This window comes from Caretta caretta, chromosome 24, assembly GCF_965140235.1.
Source record: "Caretta caretta isolate rCarCar2 chromosome 24, rCarCar1.hap1, whole genome shotgun sequence".
In the NCBI taxonomy this organism is placed as follows: Eukaryota; Metazoa; Chordata; order Testudines; family Cheloniidae; genus Caretta; species Caretta caretta.
In genome coordinates this window covers 5725265-5739180 of record NC_134229.1, presented here as the reverse complement: position 1 = coordinate 5739180, position 13916 = coordinate 5725265, and the positions used below count along the sequence as shown (strand labels likewise).

Sequence of the window (13916 nt, the reverse complement as noted above, 5' to 3'; positions counted from 1 at the left end):
ACCCTGCCCACACGATGCTGCCTTCTCCAAATAGTGGGTCCTGCCAATGCCTGCCTCCGAATCAGCTCCCAGCTTAGGGACTGTGTCTTCTTTGGCTTGCAGGGGGCCAGCGTGCTAACCCTTCGACTGCCACCAAGCATGCCAGGTGCACTGGGAGCAAGACAACATACCAGCCATGTCAGGATGAAGCAGGCTGCCCAGCAGAAGAGGCCTGGCTGGGTGGAGGATGCCTCTGGTGGACCCCCAACCAGACCAGATGCATCGAGGTAGAGGATGCACTTGGCCATCTGCTCAATGCGTTAGGTGCTTCAGGATAAGGGTGGGATGCCGGACCAGGTCTCTCGGTGGGGAGGGGAATGAGAAACCTACCCTGGCTGCTAACATACCAGATTAATTTCCAAGCTAGCAGGAAGGTTTTTAAGCTCACACGTAGAGCCCTGCAGCGGTACTGGGATCCCAGGGGTCCCACAGAAACCACTGCCATAATAGCAGGAACAAGATTTAAAAACAGCCCTCTGGAGGGCTCTATGCACAAACAATTAAGGCCTTGTTGATTTTAAAGGATCTCTGGTCCCGCATCGCAGCCCTGGTGGTGCACAGGGACATTACTTGAGAGGGACGAGCACCCCCTACTAACCACACCCACCCCAGCATCTGGCTGCTCTTCAGACAGTTCTAGCACTGATCCAGTTAGCCCTTATGTAGCATGAGAGGTTTCCCTAGCGAGAGCTGCCAGCAGCTCCCAGAGCTTGTACCTTGGCTTTGCCTGTGATTGTGCCCTTTCTTCCATATTCTGGCTAGTTCAGCAAACAGGTGACACCAGGGCCTTTGTGCAGGTTTCCAAAGGTGAGCCAGTACCAGCAGCTGCCACAGGATGCAGTAAGAATCAGGCCCAGCACAAGGATGACGGGCCCACCTGCTGCTTTAGAGGAGCCACGGCACAATCGAATTCACACCACCACGCGGAGAGCTGCGGAGAGGCGACCTCGGAGCCCGTGGAGGCTTCCAGTCTCAGGATCCATTTTCGATCCAGCCTGGAGCAGGCGTAATGGAGCGGCAGGCACGGGACAGCTCTACAGTGGTCTTGGTGTGTCTCCCTTAAGCTTTAGCAGGGGGTAGGCAACCTATGGCACGCGATCTGATTTTCAGCGGCACTCACACTGCCCGGGTCCTGGCCACCGGTCCGGGGGGCTCTGCATTGTAATTTAATTTTAAATGAAGCTTCTTAAACATTTAAAAACCTTATTTACTTTACATACGACAATAGTTTAGTTAGATATTGTAGACTTACAGAAAGAGCCCTTCTAAAAACGTGAAACATGTAATACTGCCATGCCAAACCTTAAATTAGAGTGACTAAATGAAGACTCGGCACACCACTTCTGAAAGGGTGCGACCCTGCTTTAGCACCTGAGCACCCAATACCTCAAGGGACATCATTTGAAACGGCAGACACCCAGCACCTGGGAAAGCCTGACCCCTAGTGGACAAAGGCACCTTCATTCCTGAAGTCTCTGGGTCCTGCTGCCATGACTGCAATTGGCCATCATGGGGGGTAGTCTCCACAGAGCCCATGTACCCGATTTTCTCTCCAGTCCTCCCTCCTTCCTTCCTTCCACCTCAGAGATGGGGTGAGGCATGAACCCCCTTCTCCCCAGTGACCAGGCAGGGCCTACAGCTAGTCCCACAGACAACTCCTTATTTAGGCTGCATCTGTTCCTAGAATCATCTCATCGTGAGCAAATGCACCAGAATGTCCACAAGGTAACAGTCTAAATGCAGGGCACTCAGATTCAGTTTTCCCATTTGTACAAGGAGGATAACACCCATCTCATGGGGAGGGGGGAAGGGAAGAGGGCATAAAGCACTAAGCTCCTGCCCCGGGGAAGCACACCGTGCTATTACCCCAGGTAGAGAGAGCTGTGAAATTCATATATCTTAGATGTATGAAGTGTTGTTGTAACCACGCCAGTCCCTTCTGTTCACCAACAGCGGTTGGTCCAATAAACTATATGACCTCACCCACCTTGTGTCTTTCTAAATGTTAGACACAGTTTGGGGCCAGGGATCATCTTTTTGTTCCATGTTCGTACAGCACCTTGCATGCAATGGGGTCCTGGTCGGTGACAAGGGCTCCTAGGTGCTACCACAATACCAATAAATAATGCTACCATTGTAAGGTCCTGGCTTGACAGCCCCGCAGACCAAAGGCTACACAGATCAGACTGGACCAGCCTCCTAGTCTCCTCACCCTCAGGTCCTCCTAAACCAGGGGTTCCCAATCAGGGGCCCGTGTACACAGAGGTCTTCCCAGGGGTACATCAACTCATCTAGATATTTGCCTAGTTTTACAACAGGCTACATAAAACACATTAGCGAAGTCAGTACAAATTACAGTGTCAGACAATGACTTGTTTAGACAGCTCAACATACTATACACAGAAATGTAAGTACAATATTTATATTCCAGTTGATTTATTTTATAATTATATGGGGAAAATGAAACAGCAAGCAGGTTTCTGTAATAGCGAGCTGTGACACATTTGTGTTTTTATGTCTGATTTTGTAAGCAAGTCGTTTTTAAGTGAGGTGAAACTTGGGGGGACGCAAGAAAAGTCAGTCTCCTGAAAGGGGTACAGTGGCCTGGAAAGGTTGAGAACCCAGCAGAACTTGAAAGGCAGAAAACAAAGCAACATGTGCGCAAGGTGTATCTTTTGATTCTCACCTGTTTGCCTGCAATCCATCGTACCAGAGATCACCAGGGACCAGGAGAAGCAGCTGCAAGGGATGATCAACAGTCTTTCTTCCCAATGCTGAGGCTCACAAGGAAAGCTCCTTTGTTTGGGACACTTAACACTAGGCAGCAAAAAGCAGTAACATGGAAGGAGCAATTCTATGCTGGGAAGTGGGATGCACCAGTTAGACCTGTTAGTTCAACTTCAAAGGCCCCCTCTTGCACACCCTTCGTGGAGCGGAGCTCCTTTGTTCAGCATTAGCATCAATGGTTTCCTTGATCCTGCCAATTGCAACACTCTTCAGTCAAAACAAAGGGTGAAACCGGTGGCGGCAGCGAGCAGTTGGGATGAGGGGGTGAGAAATCCTGACTGGGAAACATTGTTCTTGCGACAAAGCTGCAGTGTTTGCTTTCCACGGAGCCTGGGAGTTTGGGCCACCGACACGGAATTCTTGGATAACAAGACTACTTTGCTCTGAGTGGCCTCGGTTTCCCCATATGTGAAATGGGGATGGTTAATTCCAGTGAGGGACTGAAAGGTTTAATTCATGAATGGCCATGAAGCTCTCTGCAATTCTCATTTGGAAGGGGCTGGAAAGAGTATAGGTTCCAGTACAAGGTAGGAAATTGGCGCGGGTTAAATTGAATTGCGTGCGCGTGAATTTGGGGCTGGTTTGACAGCCCTGCAGGCCAAAGGCTTCTTTGCACACAACAGGGTGTGCAGTAGCAACACGGCAAACTCCCTGCTACACGCTGCCCTTGGGAATGGGCCTCAGACCTGGCCAATCCCTGCACTCTCTTCTGAGGTTGCCAAAAACACCCACTTCTATTCCCCCTAACCCAAGGTCACATGCACCCATCTCCTCCAACGGGGACCTTCATTGTGGTTTGCCTGGCTTACATTAATCTAATCTCACTGCCCAAGGCCAGTCAGGGCTGATGAGAGACCGCAGAGCCCCCGCTCCACCCCCAAATCAAGGCAGACCTCTCTAGAAGAGTAATTCAGAGAACTGGCTTGTAAGGAGTCCCCTCATTGCAGGAGGGCACAGATAAACTGCAATATGGACCTGCAGCACGAGAGGGCAGCATAGCCACCAGGGGATCCTCCTGGTCCTGCTTTTAGCTTATGAAAATATTTTTCATTTGAAAAAATAAGTCCCACTCCTGGGGCTTCTACTCTGAATCTTCTATAAGAAGAAAACCAAGCAGTTAGGGAGCACAGGTACCTCCTGCCCTTGCTGGAAGCTAGGCTACGTATTAAACAAGTAATGTTCTGGGGAAGAGGACAGCACCCTAGACAGGGCGGCTCAAAACTCATCAGAAGACAGTGGCCGATACACAAAGGTACAGAGAGCTGAGCAGGAACTGCACATCCACTTGAATTTTCTCTCAGCTCTTGAAGGCTGTGAAGGTGTTTTACTCTACTCATCCCAGCGAATCCACTCCCCCGGGGCTAATACGGTGTCATGCGCCACACAGTCTGCAGTGTTTTGGGCAGCCACGTGTTTCAACGCTTCACGTCAGCCAGCATGGTGCTGAGCGCACAGCACTGGGCTATGAGGATCTGGGTTCTATTCCTGGCTATGCCAGTGACCAGCTATGCAACTTTGGGCAAGTCACTTACCCTTGATAGGGCTGTTTCTCTCCCATCCTGTGTCTCAGATTTTAAGCTTTTTGGCCATGTCTAGTCTAAAAAAAGTGGATTTTTAAACACACGTTAAACTCACAGTGTAGATGAGGCATGTTGTAGTTTTAACACATGGCAACTGGTCAAGGGGGACCCTGGAGTGGGGGATGGAGTAACCCGCAGTAGGATTTTAACACATGTTAAACACATACCATTAATCCTAGTGAAGGCAAGGGCTTGGTACACTCTTTCAGCTGGATCTTCCTCACTGCCCCTGCTGGCTGATGGTGTGTACAGACAGAGCCTCTACAACCACTGGATTTACTGCAATTATACATATGGCTCCTGAAACCCACTAGTCCAACTATGGAACTTACTGGTAGAAGAGACAGGCTCACTTTGTGGTGTTCATTTTATTATAAAACCCTCGGTGTGTACAGTCACACGTTTCTCAACAGAGTAATCAGAAAAAAAGAAACATGGCGGACAACTGCTCACCAAAATACAACAACGTAGCCAACATTCCCTATAGGGCAGGCATCTTTCTATGGGGGTTTATAGGCCACCGCTTGGCTGAGAGGGACTGGCACTAATAAATCTGCATACAAAGGAGGTCTCCGTTACCATCACTTGATCGTTCCTCTCAGTGACAGTTGCAGGAAGCATAAAATACTGGGGAGAGAGGGTGATGGGCTGACCCAAGATCGAGGATTGTGGCATGAGGAGATCTGGCCACATGTGACTGGCATTTGGCAAGCAGCGGTGATGCGACAAATGCTGCAGAAAGGCTCTCACATCCGCACTCCTTGGGTGTTATTAGCATTCTTGTACTGCAGCTGCGTCTGCAACTTAATTACAACAGAACCGGTGAGGTCTTTGCTCCAGATCTGCTGAGAACGGGTTAAAAAAAAAAACCCAAGAAAGTGACTGGCCACAAGAATAATACAAATCCTGCCCCTGCCAGCACTGAACTGTTGGCCCAGTCACTTGATTTGGAGGGTTGATTACCGCTACTCTGAGTACACTGTAATTCTAAGTGGGGTTCCTGAGCTCTGGGTGCTGGCTGCATTTGGCTTTCCTCAGTTCTTCTTGGTCTTGGGGGTATCGTATTTTCTCTTGCTCGAGTACCACAGCAACAGAGGGATTCCGATGGACGGAAGGGTCATCACTCCAAAAGCTGCCCAATCAAGCTAGCAGAAGGGGAAAACCAATTAGAAGTAGAATCGAGATGGGTCATGCAGAGCTGAACTCCCAGATTCTCACACCTGAGTGCCCCCGCCCCCCTGCCCAAGCATTTTGATCTGAACCCGAACAACACAGGCTCATTCCTAGAAGCGAGTCTAACGGACCATGATGAATTAATTGTCACTCTTCTTGCAAGATTTTGCAGAAGTTGCTCCAAACAGCTTAGGAGCCAGCTTGGCAATTTCCCAGGTGGCTTTTAATTTAGTGCCTGGGCTCCTGCTTTCATGCCATGAGCCAGCACACACAAAAAGGTCAATACTGATTTGAACTGTACAGTCACAGTGAGAAAATGGATTACTGGTTTAATGGTACTTACAAAGTGAGGGGAAAACCTCCTGTCAAACTCTCTCTGAGCCAAGATTCCTCCCTGCCCAGGGGCACTGGTGAAGCCAACCTGAAATGGGGGGAAAAGAAATAGCATTTGCCCACTGTTCCTGGCATTGCAGGCGCTCCGTGGCAAGCACTATATGAGAAGAGAAAGGGACTATCTATCATCCCTCTATGGTTGTGTCTAGGCGCACACACTGAGTCTCTGCTGTGAGATCTGCTGTTAGGATCCTGTATGTGATCAGGTTCACAAGAAAGGTAAGGAATACTTGTGGCACCTTAGAGACTAACAAATTTATTTGAGCATAAGCTTTCGTGAGCTACAGCTCACTTCATCGGAGCCACTCACCACAACCTGCCCTCCCTCCTGTGCCAAGTAGGTGATGGTAGCTGAGGTGAAGTTGAAGTACCCAGCTTTGAGGGGCCTCAGGACCACAGTGTGAGATACGTTGCTGGCTCTGAGTAGCAGATGGTTAAGGAAAAATTGCACTTTGTTCCAGGAGACAGGGGGAGCAAGACTCAGAACACAGGGAGGAGTCTAACCAGCAGGTCTGAAATCTTAAACCACCTGTAACTACAGATTCAGACCCTTATACAGGGGCAACTCATCTATTCCTCCTTCCCTGACAGATGAATGGAGTTCCATGCAATTTAATGTGAGGGGTAGCTATGTGACATGAGAACTAGTTCTTGTTTATAAGGACACTAGAGATCCCAGGGCACTTTATTGGGATTTGCCTTCGGAGCCTTAGCCAGAAGTCAGGTGTGCTAGCATTTCAGGGATGATGTATGGAGTTGGAAGTGTTTTGATATCCTTGGGCATCAGAGGGGACAAGGGGGAGCCCAACAACAGACCCAGGACATGGCAGGAGGGGAGATTGTTTTGAACTGCAAAAAAGATACGGCGCAATCCTGTCCCACTTGACGTTAAGCATTCCAGAGACAATGCCAAAATCTTCTGGGGGGAAAGAATCATCCGACAACTCCACATCCAAAGCCGCGCTAAATACAACAGAGAGAGGAGTCAGGAACAGAGCCAGGGGTATGCATCAGCTGGAGTCCCACTGTGGGTTAGACTAGATGACCCTTGCGGTCCCTTCTAACCCTATGATACTACAGGCGGTTTCACAAACAGAGGAAAGTTCAGTGCTAGCTGCTGATCTGGAGTAAAAAGCCACAAAGATGAGAGTAGGAGAAGGAAGACAGCGTCAAGGAGAAATGACTGCCCAACTGGACCTGGGGCATAGGAGAAAGCATAGGTGGGAAGAGCTGAGAGGAGCCACGAAGCCAAGGACAAGTAATTGGCTGGGGAAAGAGCCCAGGAAGCCAATGGAGATCTATGTACGCGAGGAGGGGAGCACTGCACTGGGGATATGGGTGACAGGAAAGGAAGGTGATTTTCATCTGAAGCATTTTGGACACCGGTAGATGATGCAGACAAAGACAGACGTGATGAAGCCAGGGATCAGGGCTGGAACAGAGAGGAAAGGGTGAACAGGGGGATTAAAGAGTGGAGTGCCAGAACTTGGTAAGAACTTATTTTTGACAGCGAAGGGGAGAGAGAAGGCAAGGAATCTAAAATGGCATCACAATGAACACTGACTTGCTCCCATACACAGGAATCCACTTAGACCTGTTCAGAGCCTCCAGAATCACATTCGTCCCCCACCCCACCCCCAAAAATACCCTGCACACTTCAGTCTCATTACCCTCGAAGCCTTGTATAATGCCCCTTCTTGAGTGGGCCTGATAGGGGGCTCATACAGTGCAACTTTACTCCTACTCAAGTCAATCGTCCTATGTACTCCAGTGAGAACAGAGTCATTTTAACAGCAGGTTTCAGAGTAACAGCCGTGTTAGTCTGTATTCGCAAAAAGAAAAGGAGTACTTGTGGCACCTTAGAGACTAACCAATTTATTTGAGCATGAGCTTTTGTGAGCTACAGCTCACTTCATCGGATGCATCGAAAGCTCATGCTCAAATAAATTGGTTCGTCTCTAAGGTGCCACAAGTCCTCCTTTTCATTTTAACAGCAGTAACAGAAAACCTTAGGTGATCACAGTGGACCCTTCTGGCTTTATAATCTATGAATACAGAGATTCTTCCCCTCTATTTGCTCCTGCCCCCACAGTGCCCTTTGGGAGGAGTAAGGGAGGAGCTTGAGAAAGGCTTTTACTCTAGATGTCTCTCCCCTCCCCAAGCTAGTGAAACACACATTGCAGAGACACAGCTCTAACACTCCCTGTCCTTCAGGGATAGGCATCTGATAGGTACCAACAACACAGACAAGCCTTACCTGGAGCCAACATTGTAGATGTTGTACTGCAGAGTCAGGTCCTTGCCCTCCACCGCATATCTGTTTAACAGAGATTTAGAGGCGAGTAGCCTGGCTCCCTCCTCGCTGTGAGCAACAGACAGCAGGGCAAACACAGCAAGAGCGAACAGCTTCATCTGGAAGGGGAAACCATTCACTAATAATACCCGAGTTTCTAAAGAGGGAAAATTGGGGTTGGCAGCCTTCTGGAGCGGGCAGCAGCAGAGGGTAGAATAGATACGTGAGTGTAATGTGTTCTGAAGCACAGGCAGCTGTGTGGGTTAAGACATTGTACACAAAAGCATCGTACCATGGAGGAGGGAGGGATCCGTCCCGTTCAGTATAGTGCCCGTGCAGTTGCACCTGTAAGACTGCGGACAGTTCTCTACCAGCATGAGACCACTGCAAAGCAATGACCTGATACCGGGTTTCTGTTCCCTGGCTGCTCTGTGAACGTGTGGTAAATTTATTAAAGAGACAGGGTGAGCGCAGTAGTATCTTTTATTGGACCAATGCCTGTCGGTGAAAGAGACAAGCTTTCGAGCTACACAGAGCACTTCTGAAGTAGCTTGAAAGCTTGCCTCTTTCACCACCAAAAGTTGGTCCAATAAAAAATATTATCTTACCCACCTTGTCTCTCTGATATCCTGGGACCAACATGGCTGCAACAACCCTAGTATATTTACGTTATTTAACATAATTAAAGGCACTTGAAAGCATTAGGACACTCATTTTGTAAAGACAAGAAGCTACTACAAACATTGAATCATAGAATATTAGGGTTGGAAGAGACCTCAGGAGGTCATCTAGTCCAATCCCCTGCTCAAAGCAGGACCAACACCAACTAAATCATCCCAGCCAGGGCTTTGTCAAGCCAGGCCCTAAAAACCTCTGAGGGTGGAGATTCCACCATCTCCCTAGGGAACCCATTCTAGTGCTTCACCACCCTCCTAGTGAAATAGTGTTTCTAATATCCAACCTAGACCTCCCCCACTGCAACTTGAGACCATTGTTCTGTCATCTGTCACCACTGAGAAAAGCCGAGCTCCAGCCTCTTTGGAACACCCCTTCAGGTAGTTGAAGGCTGTTATCAAATCTCCCCTCACTCTTCTCTTCTGCAGACTAAATAACGCCAGTTCCCTCAGCCTCTCCTAGTAAGTCATGTGCCCTAGCCCCCTAATCATTTTTGTTTGTCCTCCGCTGGACTCTCTCCAATTTGTCCACATCCCTTCTGTAGTGGGGGGACCAGAACTGGACACAATACTCCAGGTGTGGCCTCACCAGTGCCAAATAGAGGGGAATAATCACTTCTCTCGACCTGCTGGCAATGCTCCTACTAATAGAGCCCAATAAGCCGTTGGCCTTCTTGGCAACAAGGGCACACTGCTGACTCATATCGAAGACCAAACAAAAGCTTTCTGCTATTTCTCCTTTGAAATCCAATAGAAACAATTTAACACACACTGCAACAACATTCCCCTGAAGTGTCTGAAACAAACACTGCAGCATTGTGCTAGCACCTGAGAATTGCAACTGACTAGAAATGACCTTGAAAATGATTAGCCTATATTTAGATGAGAGAAAAACAAATGACTTAAAGGGAAATGACCAGGGAAGAGTATAAAAATATTGCTCGGGCATATAGGAATGAAATCAGGAGGGCCAAATCGCACCTGGAGCTGCAGCTAGCAAGAGATGTTGAGTAACAAGAAGGGTTTCTTCAGGTATGTTGGCAACAAGAAGAAAACCAAGGAAAGTGTGGGCCCCTTACTGAATGAGGGAGGCAACCTAGTGACAGAGGATGTGGAAAAAGCTAATGTACTCAATGCTTTTTTTGCCTCTGTCTTCACGAACAAGGTCAGCTCCCAGACTGCTGCGCTGGGCAACACAGCATGGGGAGGAGGTGGCCAGCCCTCTGTGGAGAAAGAAGTGGTTAGGGACTATTTAGAAAAGCTGGACATGCACAAGTCCATGAGGCTGGATGCGTTGCATCCGAGAGTGCTAAAGGAGTTGGCGGCTGTGATTGCAGAGCCATTGGCCATTAACTTTGAAAACTCATGGCGATCGGGGGAAGTCCCGGACGACTGGAAAAAGGCTAATGTAGTGCCCATCTTTAAAAAAGGGAAGAAGGAAAATCCTGGGAACTACAGGCCAGTCAGCCTCACCTCAGTCCCCGGAAAAATCATGGAGCAGGTCCTCAAGGAATCAACCCTGAAGCACTTACACGAGAGGAAAGTGATCAGGAACAGTCAGCATGGATTCACCAAGGGAAGGTCATGCCTGACTAATCTAATCACCTTCTATGACGAGATTACTGGTTCTGTGGATGAAGGGAAAGCAGTGGACGTATTGTTTCTTGACTTTAGCAAAGCTTTTGACACGGTCTCCCACAGTATTCTTGTCAGCATGTTAAAGTATGGGCCGGATGAATGCACTATAAGGTGGGTAGAAAGTTGGCTAGATTGTCGGGCTCAACGGGTAGTGATCAATGGCTCCATGTCTAGTTGGCAGCCGGTATCAAGTGGAGTGCCCAAGGGTCGGTCCTGGGGCCAGTTTTGTTCAATATCTTCATAAATGATCTGGAGGATGGTGTGGATTGCACTCTCAGCAAATTTGCAGATGATACTAAACTAGGAGGAGTGGTAGATATGGTGGCAGGTAGGGTTAGGATACAAAGGGACCTAGACAAATTGGAGGATTGGGCCAAAAGAAATCTGATGAGGTTCAACAAGGATAAGTGCAGGGTCCTGCACTTAGGACGGAAGACTCCAATGCACCGCTACAGACTAGGGACCGAATGGCTAGGCAGCAGTTCTGCGGAAAAGGACCTAGGGGTGACAGTGGACGAGAAGCTGGATATGAGTCAACAGCATGCCCTTGTTGCCAAGAAGGCCAATGGCATTTTGGGATGTATAAGTGGGGGCATAGCCAGCAGATCGAGGGACGTGATCATCCCCCTCTATTCGACATTAGTGAGGCCTCATCTGGAGTACTGTGTCCAGTTTTGGGCCCCACACTACAAGAAGGATGTGGAAAAATTGGAGAGAGTCCAGTGAAGGGCAACAAAAACGATTAGGGGTCTGGAACATGTGACTTATGAGGAGAGGCAACTGGGATTGTTTAGTCTGCAGAAGAGAAGAATGAGGGGGGATTTTATAGCTGCTTTCAACTACCTGAGAGGTGGTTCCAAAGAGGATGGTTCTAGACTAGTCTCAGTGGTAGAAGATGACATGACAAGGAGTAATGGTCTCAAGTTGCAGTGGGGGAGGTTTAGGTTGGATATTAGGAAAAACTTTTTCACTAGGAGGGTGGTGAAACACTGGAATGCATTACCTAGGAAGGTGGTAGAATCTCCTTCCTTAGAAGTTTTTAAGGTCAGGCTTGACAAAGCCCTGGCTGGGATGATTTAATTGGGGATTGGTCCTGCTTTGAGCAGGGGATTGGACTAGTTGACCTCCTGAGGTCCCTTCCAATCCTGATATTCTATGATTCTAAGGTTTGTTTTTTAAAGTCATCAAATTAATATTAACTGTTAGAAGTAGAACAAAGAACATGTTATTTAAGACAAAGTTAACTTGAGGGCCCATTTAAAGAGTTCACATATTTAATATCTTTACTCTCACACACAAATATTCAAACATCAGTCCGCTCCCATCCAAACACTGTTTGGCTGCAGACACTTCCAAAGTGCATGCTCCTTTTCTTCAGTCCTGGTACAAAACTCCTCTTCCCAGACCAAAAAAGTGATAAGAGCTCTGTCCTGATGATCTGACACCCCACTCACACCACTAAGCTCCTATCCCCCCTTGGGTTTTCTGTACCCAACCTCTCTTTTGATAGCTGATAACCAGACCTTGCCGATCAAGCCTGAAATTTTACCCAATATAAATGCCTGTCTATATCTCTCTCAGGAAACCTCTCATCCTGAAGGTTCTGAAATTTCTAGACTACAGCACCATCGTCTTCCCTAGCCACAACAAAATCTTGAGCAATTGGCTAATACAGTAATTCCTAAACAGTGGTCTTAGATCACAGAGCCCCTCCCAGTGGCTTGTGAAATTATATTTTGATAACCAAGTAGTGAGGCAGTTGGGTCTGGGAAAAGATCTACAATGTATTGGGCCCCAGCATGAAAAGGCTGGAGAACCCGTGATCTACCTTAAATGAAGGTATGAAAAAGGGGCTGCTAACTGTGCAGCTCTTTCACTCCCATCTCTGGCTCAGCCCCTGTGGAGAGCACAGTCATGTCTTTTCCCACCACCTCCTCCAGCAGCCACAGATCATTGCTTCCTTATGCCCAGTATAGTTCTGCCTGTCCCCAGCCGCCGTGGCGCACACAGCTCCTTCTACCAGGCAGCATCAGGGCCTGGCTGCTACTCTCAGCCACGTGTCTCCACTTCTGGAGCCAGAACAGGCAGCAAGACAGGAACCCCACAGCCTGATTTCAGGCTGCCTGGAGCAGGGCCTCCCTAGCTGCCTTTCCTCCATGGAGCGCTGACGTGTCAGAGACCTCCCCTATGTCCTCCTACAGACCGCCCGACCCCCCACCCCCACCCCTGGGCCCTCCAAAACTTCCATTCCTCAGGCCCCCCAAACCCCACCTTCCCCCCCCACCCACACGGCTCCCCCCAACCGCCACCCCCTAGGCTCCCCTCCAAACCTTCCTTCCCCCTCAGACCCCCCCAGCCCCCACCTTCCCCCCAGATCCCTCCACCCCATGGCTCCCCCGCCACCGCCGCCCCCTGGGCTTCCCCCCAACCCCACGGCTCGCCCCAACCACCGCCCCCTGGGCTCCCCTCCAAATCTCCTTTCCCCCCAGATCTCCCCCATCCCACGGCTCGCCCCAATCGCCACCCCCTGGGCTCCCCCCAACCCCCACCTTCCCCCCACCGCCCTCCAGATCCTCCCAACCCCATGGCTCCCCCCCAAATCGCCGCCCCCTGGGCTCCCCTCCAAACCTCCTTCCCCCTCAGACACCCCAACCCCCACAAACCTTCCTCCCTCCTGAAGCCCCCCCCCCCGGCTCCCCCAATCGTTCTCCCCGGATCTGCCGTGCAACTTCCCGGGGCGCCGCGCCCCCCACCCCCGAGCCGCTCCAGCGTCTCACCCCCGGCCCCCCCGCAGCCCGACCTCGAACCCGCCTCGCCCTCCGGGGCCCCGGCCCCGCTCTCACCGCTCCGGCCCGGCTCGCCCTGCGGCAGCGGAAGCGAGAGTCAGCACTGAGCGCCCGGAAACCCGCCCCTGCCCCGGGGCAGGCTGGGAACTGGAGTCCGCTTCCGGCGCGGCACCGGCGGGCAGGAAGGGGCGGGAGCTCGCGGCGCCTGCGCAGAAGGAGCGGCGCCGGCTTGGCGCCCGGTGCCTGACCCCGGCGGCCCCTCGTCCGCCCGCTTCTCCCAGGGCCGGCGCCGGGAGGGTGTCTCTGGGACACGCCCCGTCGTGCCCCCCGCTGCGTTGTCCTGCCTCCGGCTCGGGGCCTCCCTCCTCTCTCTCCTTCCTCCTTATCCGTCCTTTTTTATCGATCCGTCTTTCTTTCTTATCCAGCCACCCATCTCTCTCTCTCATCCATCCACCCACCCACCCACCCATCTCTCCTTTCTTATCCGTCCCTCTCTCTCATCCATCCACCCATCCCTCCTTTCTTATCCGTCCATCCATCTCTCTCATCCATC

General features: G+C 50.3%; 1 protein-coding gene across 2 annotated transcripts; it reads right to left on the bottom strand.

Moving 5' to 3' along the window:
* Positions 1-4755: 4755 nt before the first annotated feature.
* SSR2 (signal sequence receptor subunit 2) lies at positions 4756-13546 on the bottom strand. Of its 2 annotated transcripts, none has more exons than XM_048828395.2 (6): positions 13421-13546; positions 8230-8384; positions 6837-6935; positions 6283-6391; positions 5923-6000; positions 4756-5551 (listed from the first exon to the last, which is right to left on the bottom strand). In XM_048828395.2, the coding sequence occupies exons 2-6, from the start codon at positions 8382-8384 to the stop codon at positions 5441-5443; spliced, it is 552 nt and encodes a 183-aa protein (XP_048684352.1). In that variant the 5' UTR covers positions 13421-13546; the 3' UTR covers positions 4756-5440. The 2 variants fall into 2 exon arrangements, with proteins under 2 accessions (XP_048684352.1, XP_074979053.1); XM_075122952.1 differs by lacking the exon at positions 13421-13546 and adding an exon at positions 13378-13400.
* Positions 13547-13916: the final 370 nt, after the last annotated feature.

Coding starts and splice junctions, on each gene's coding strand:
- SSR2 (XM_048828395.2), bottom strand. CDS start 8,384: ATGAAGCTGTTCGCTCTTGCTGTGTTTGCCCTGCTGTCTGTTGCTCAC. Junction 6,936..8,229: donor ATCTACAATGTTGGCTCCAG/GTAAGGCTTGTC, acceptor TGTTGTATTTAG/CGCGGCTTTGGATGTGGAGT. Junction 5,552..5,922: donor GGAGGTTTTCCCCTCACTTT/GTAAGTACCATT, acceptor CCCTTCTGCTAG/CTTGATTGGGCAGCTTTTGG.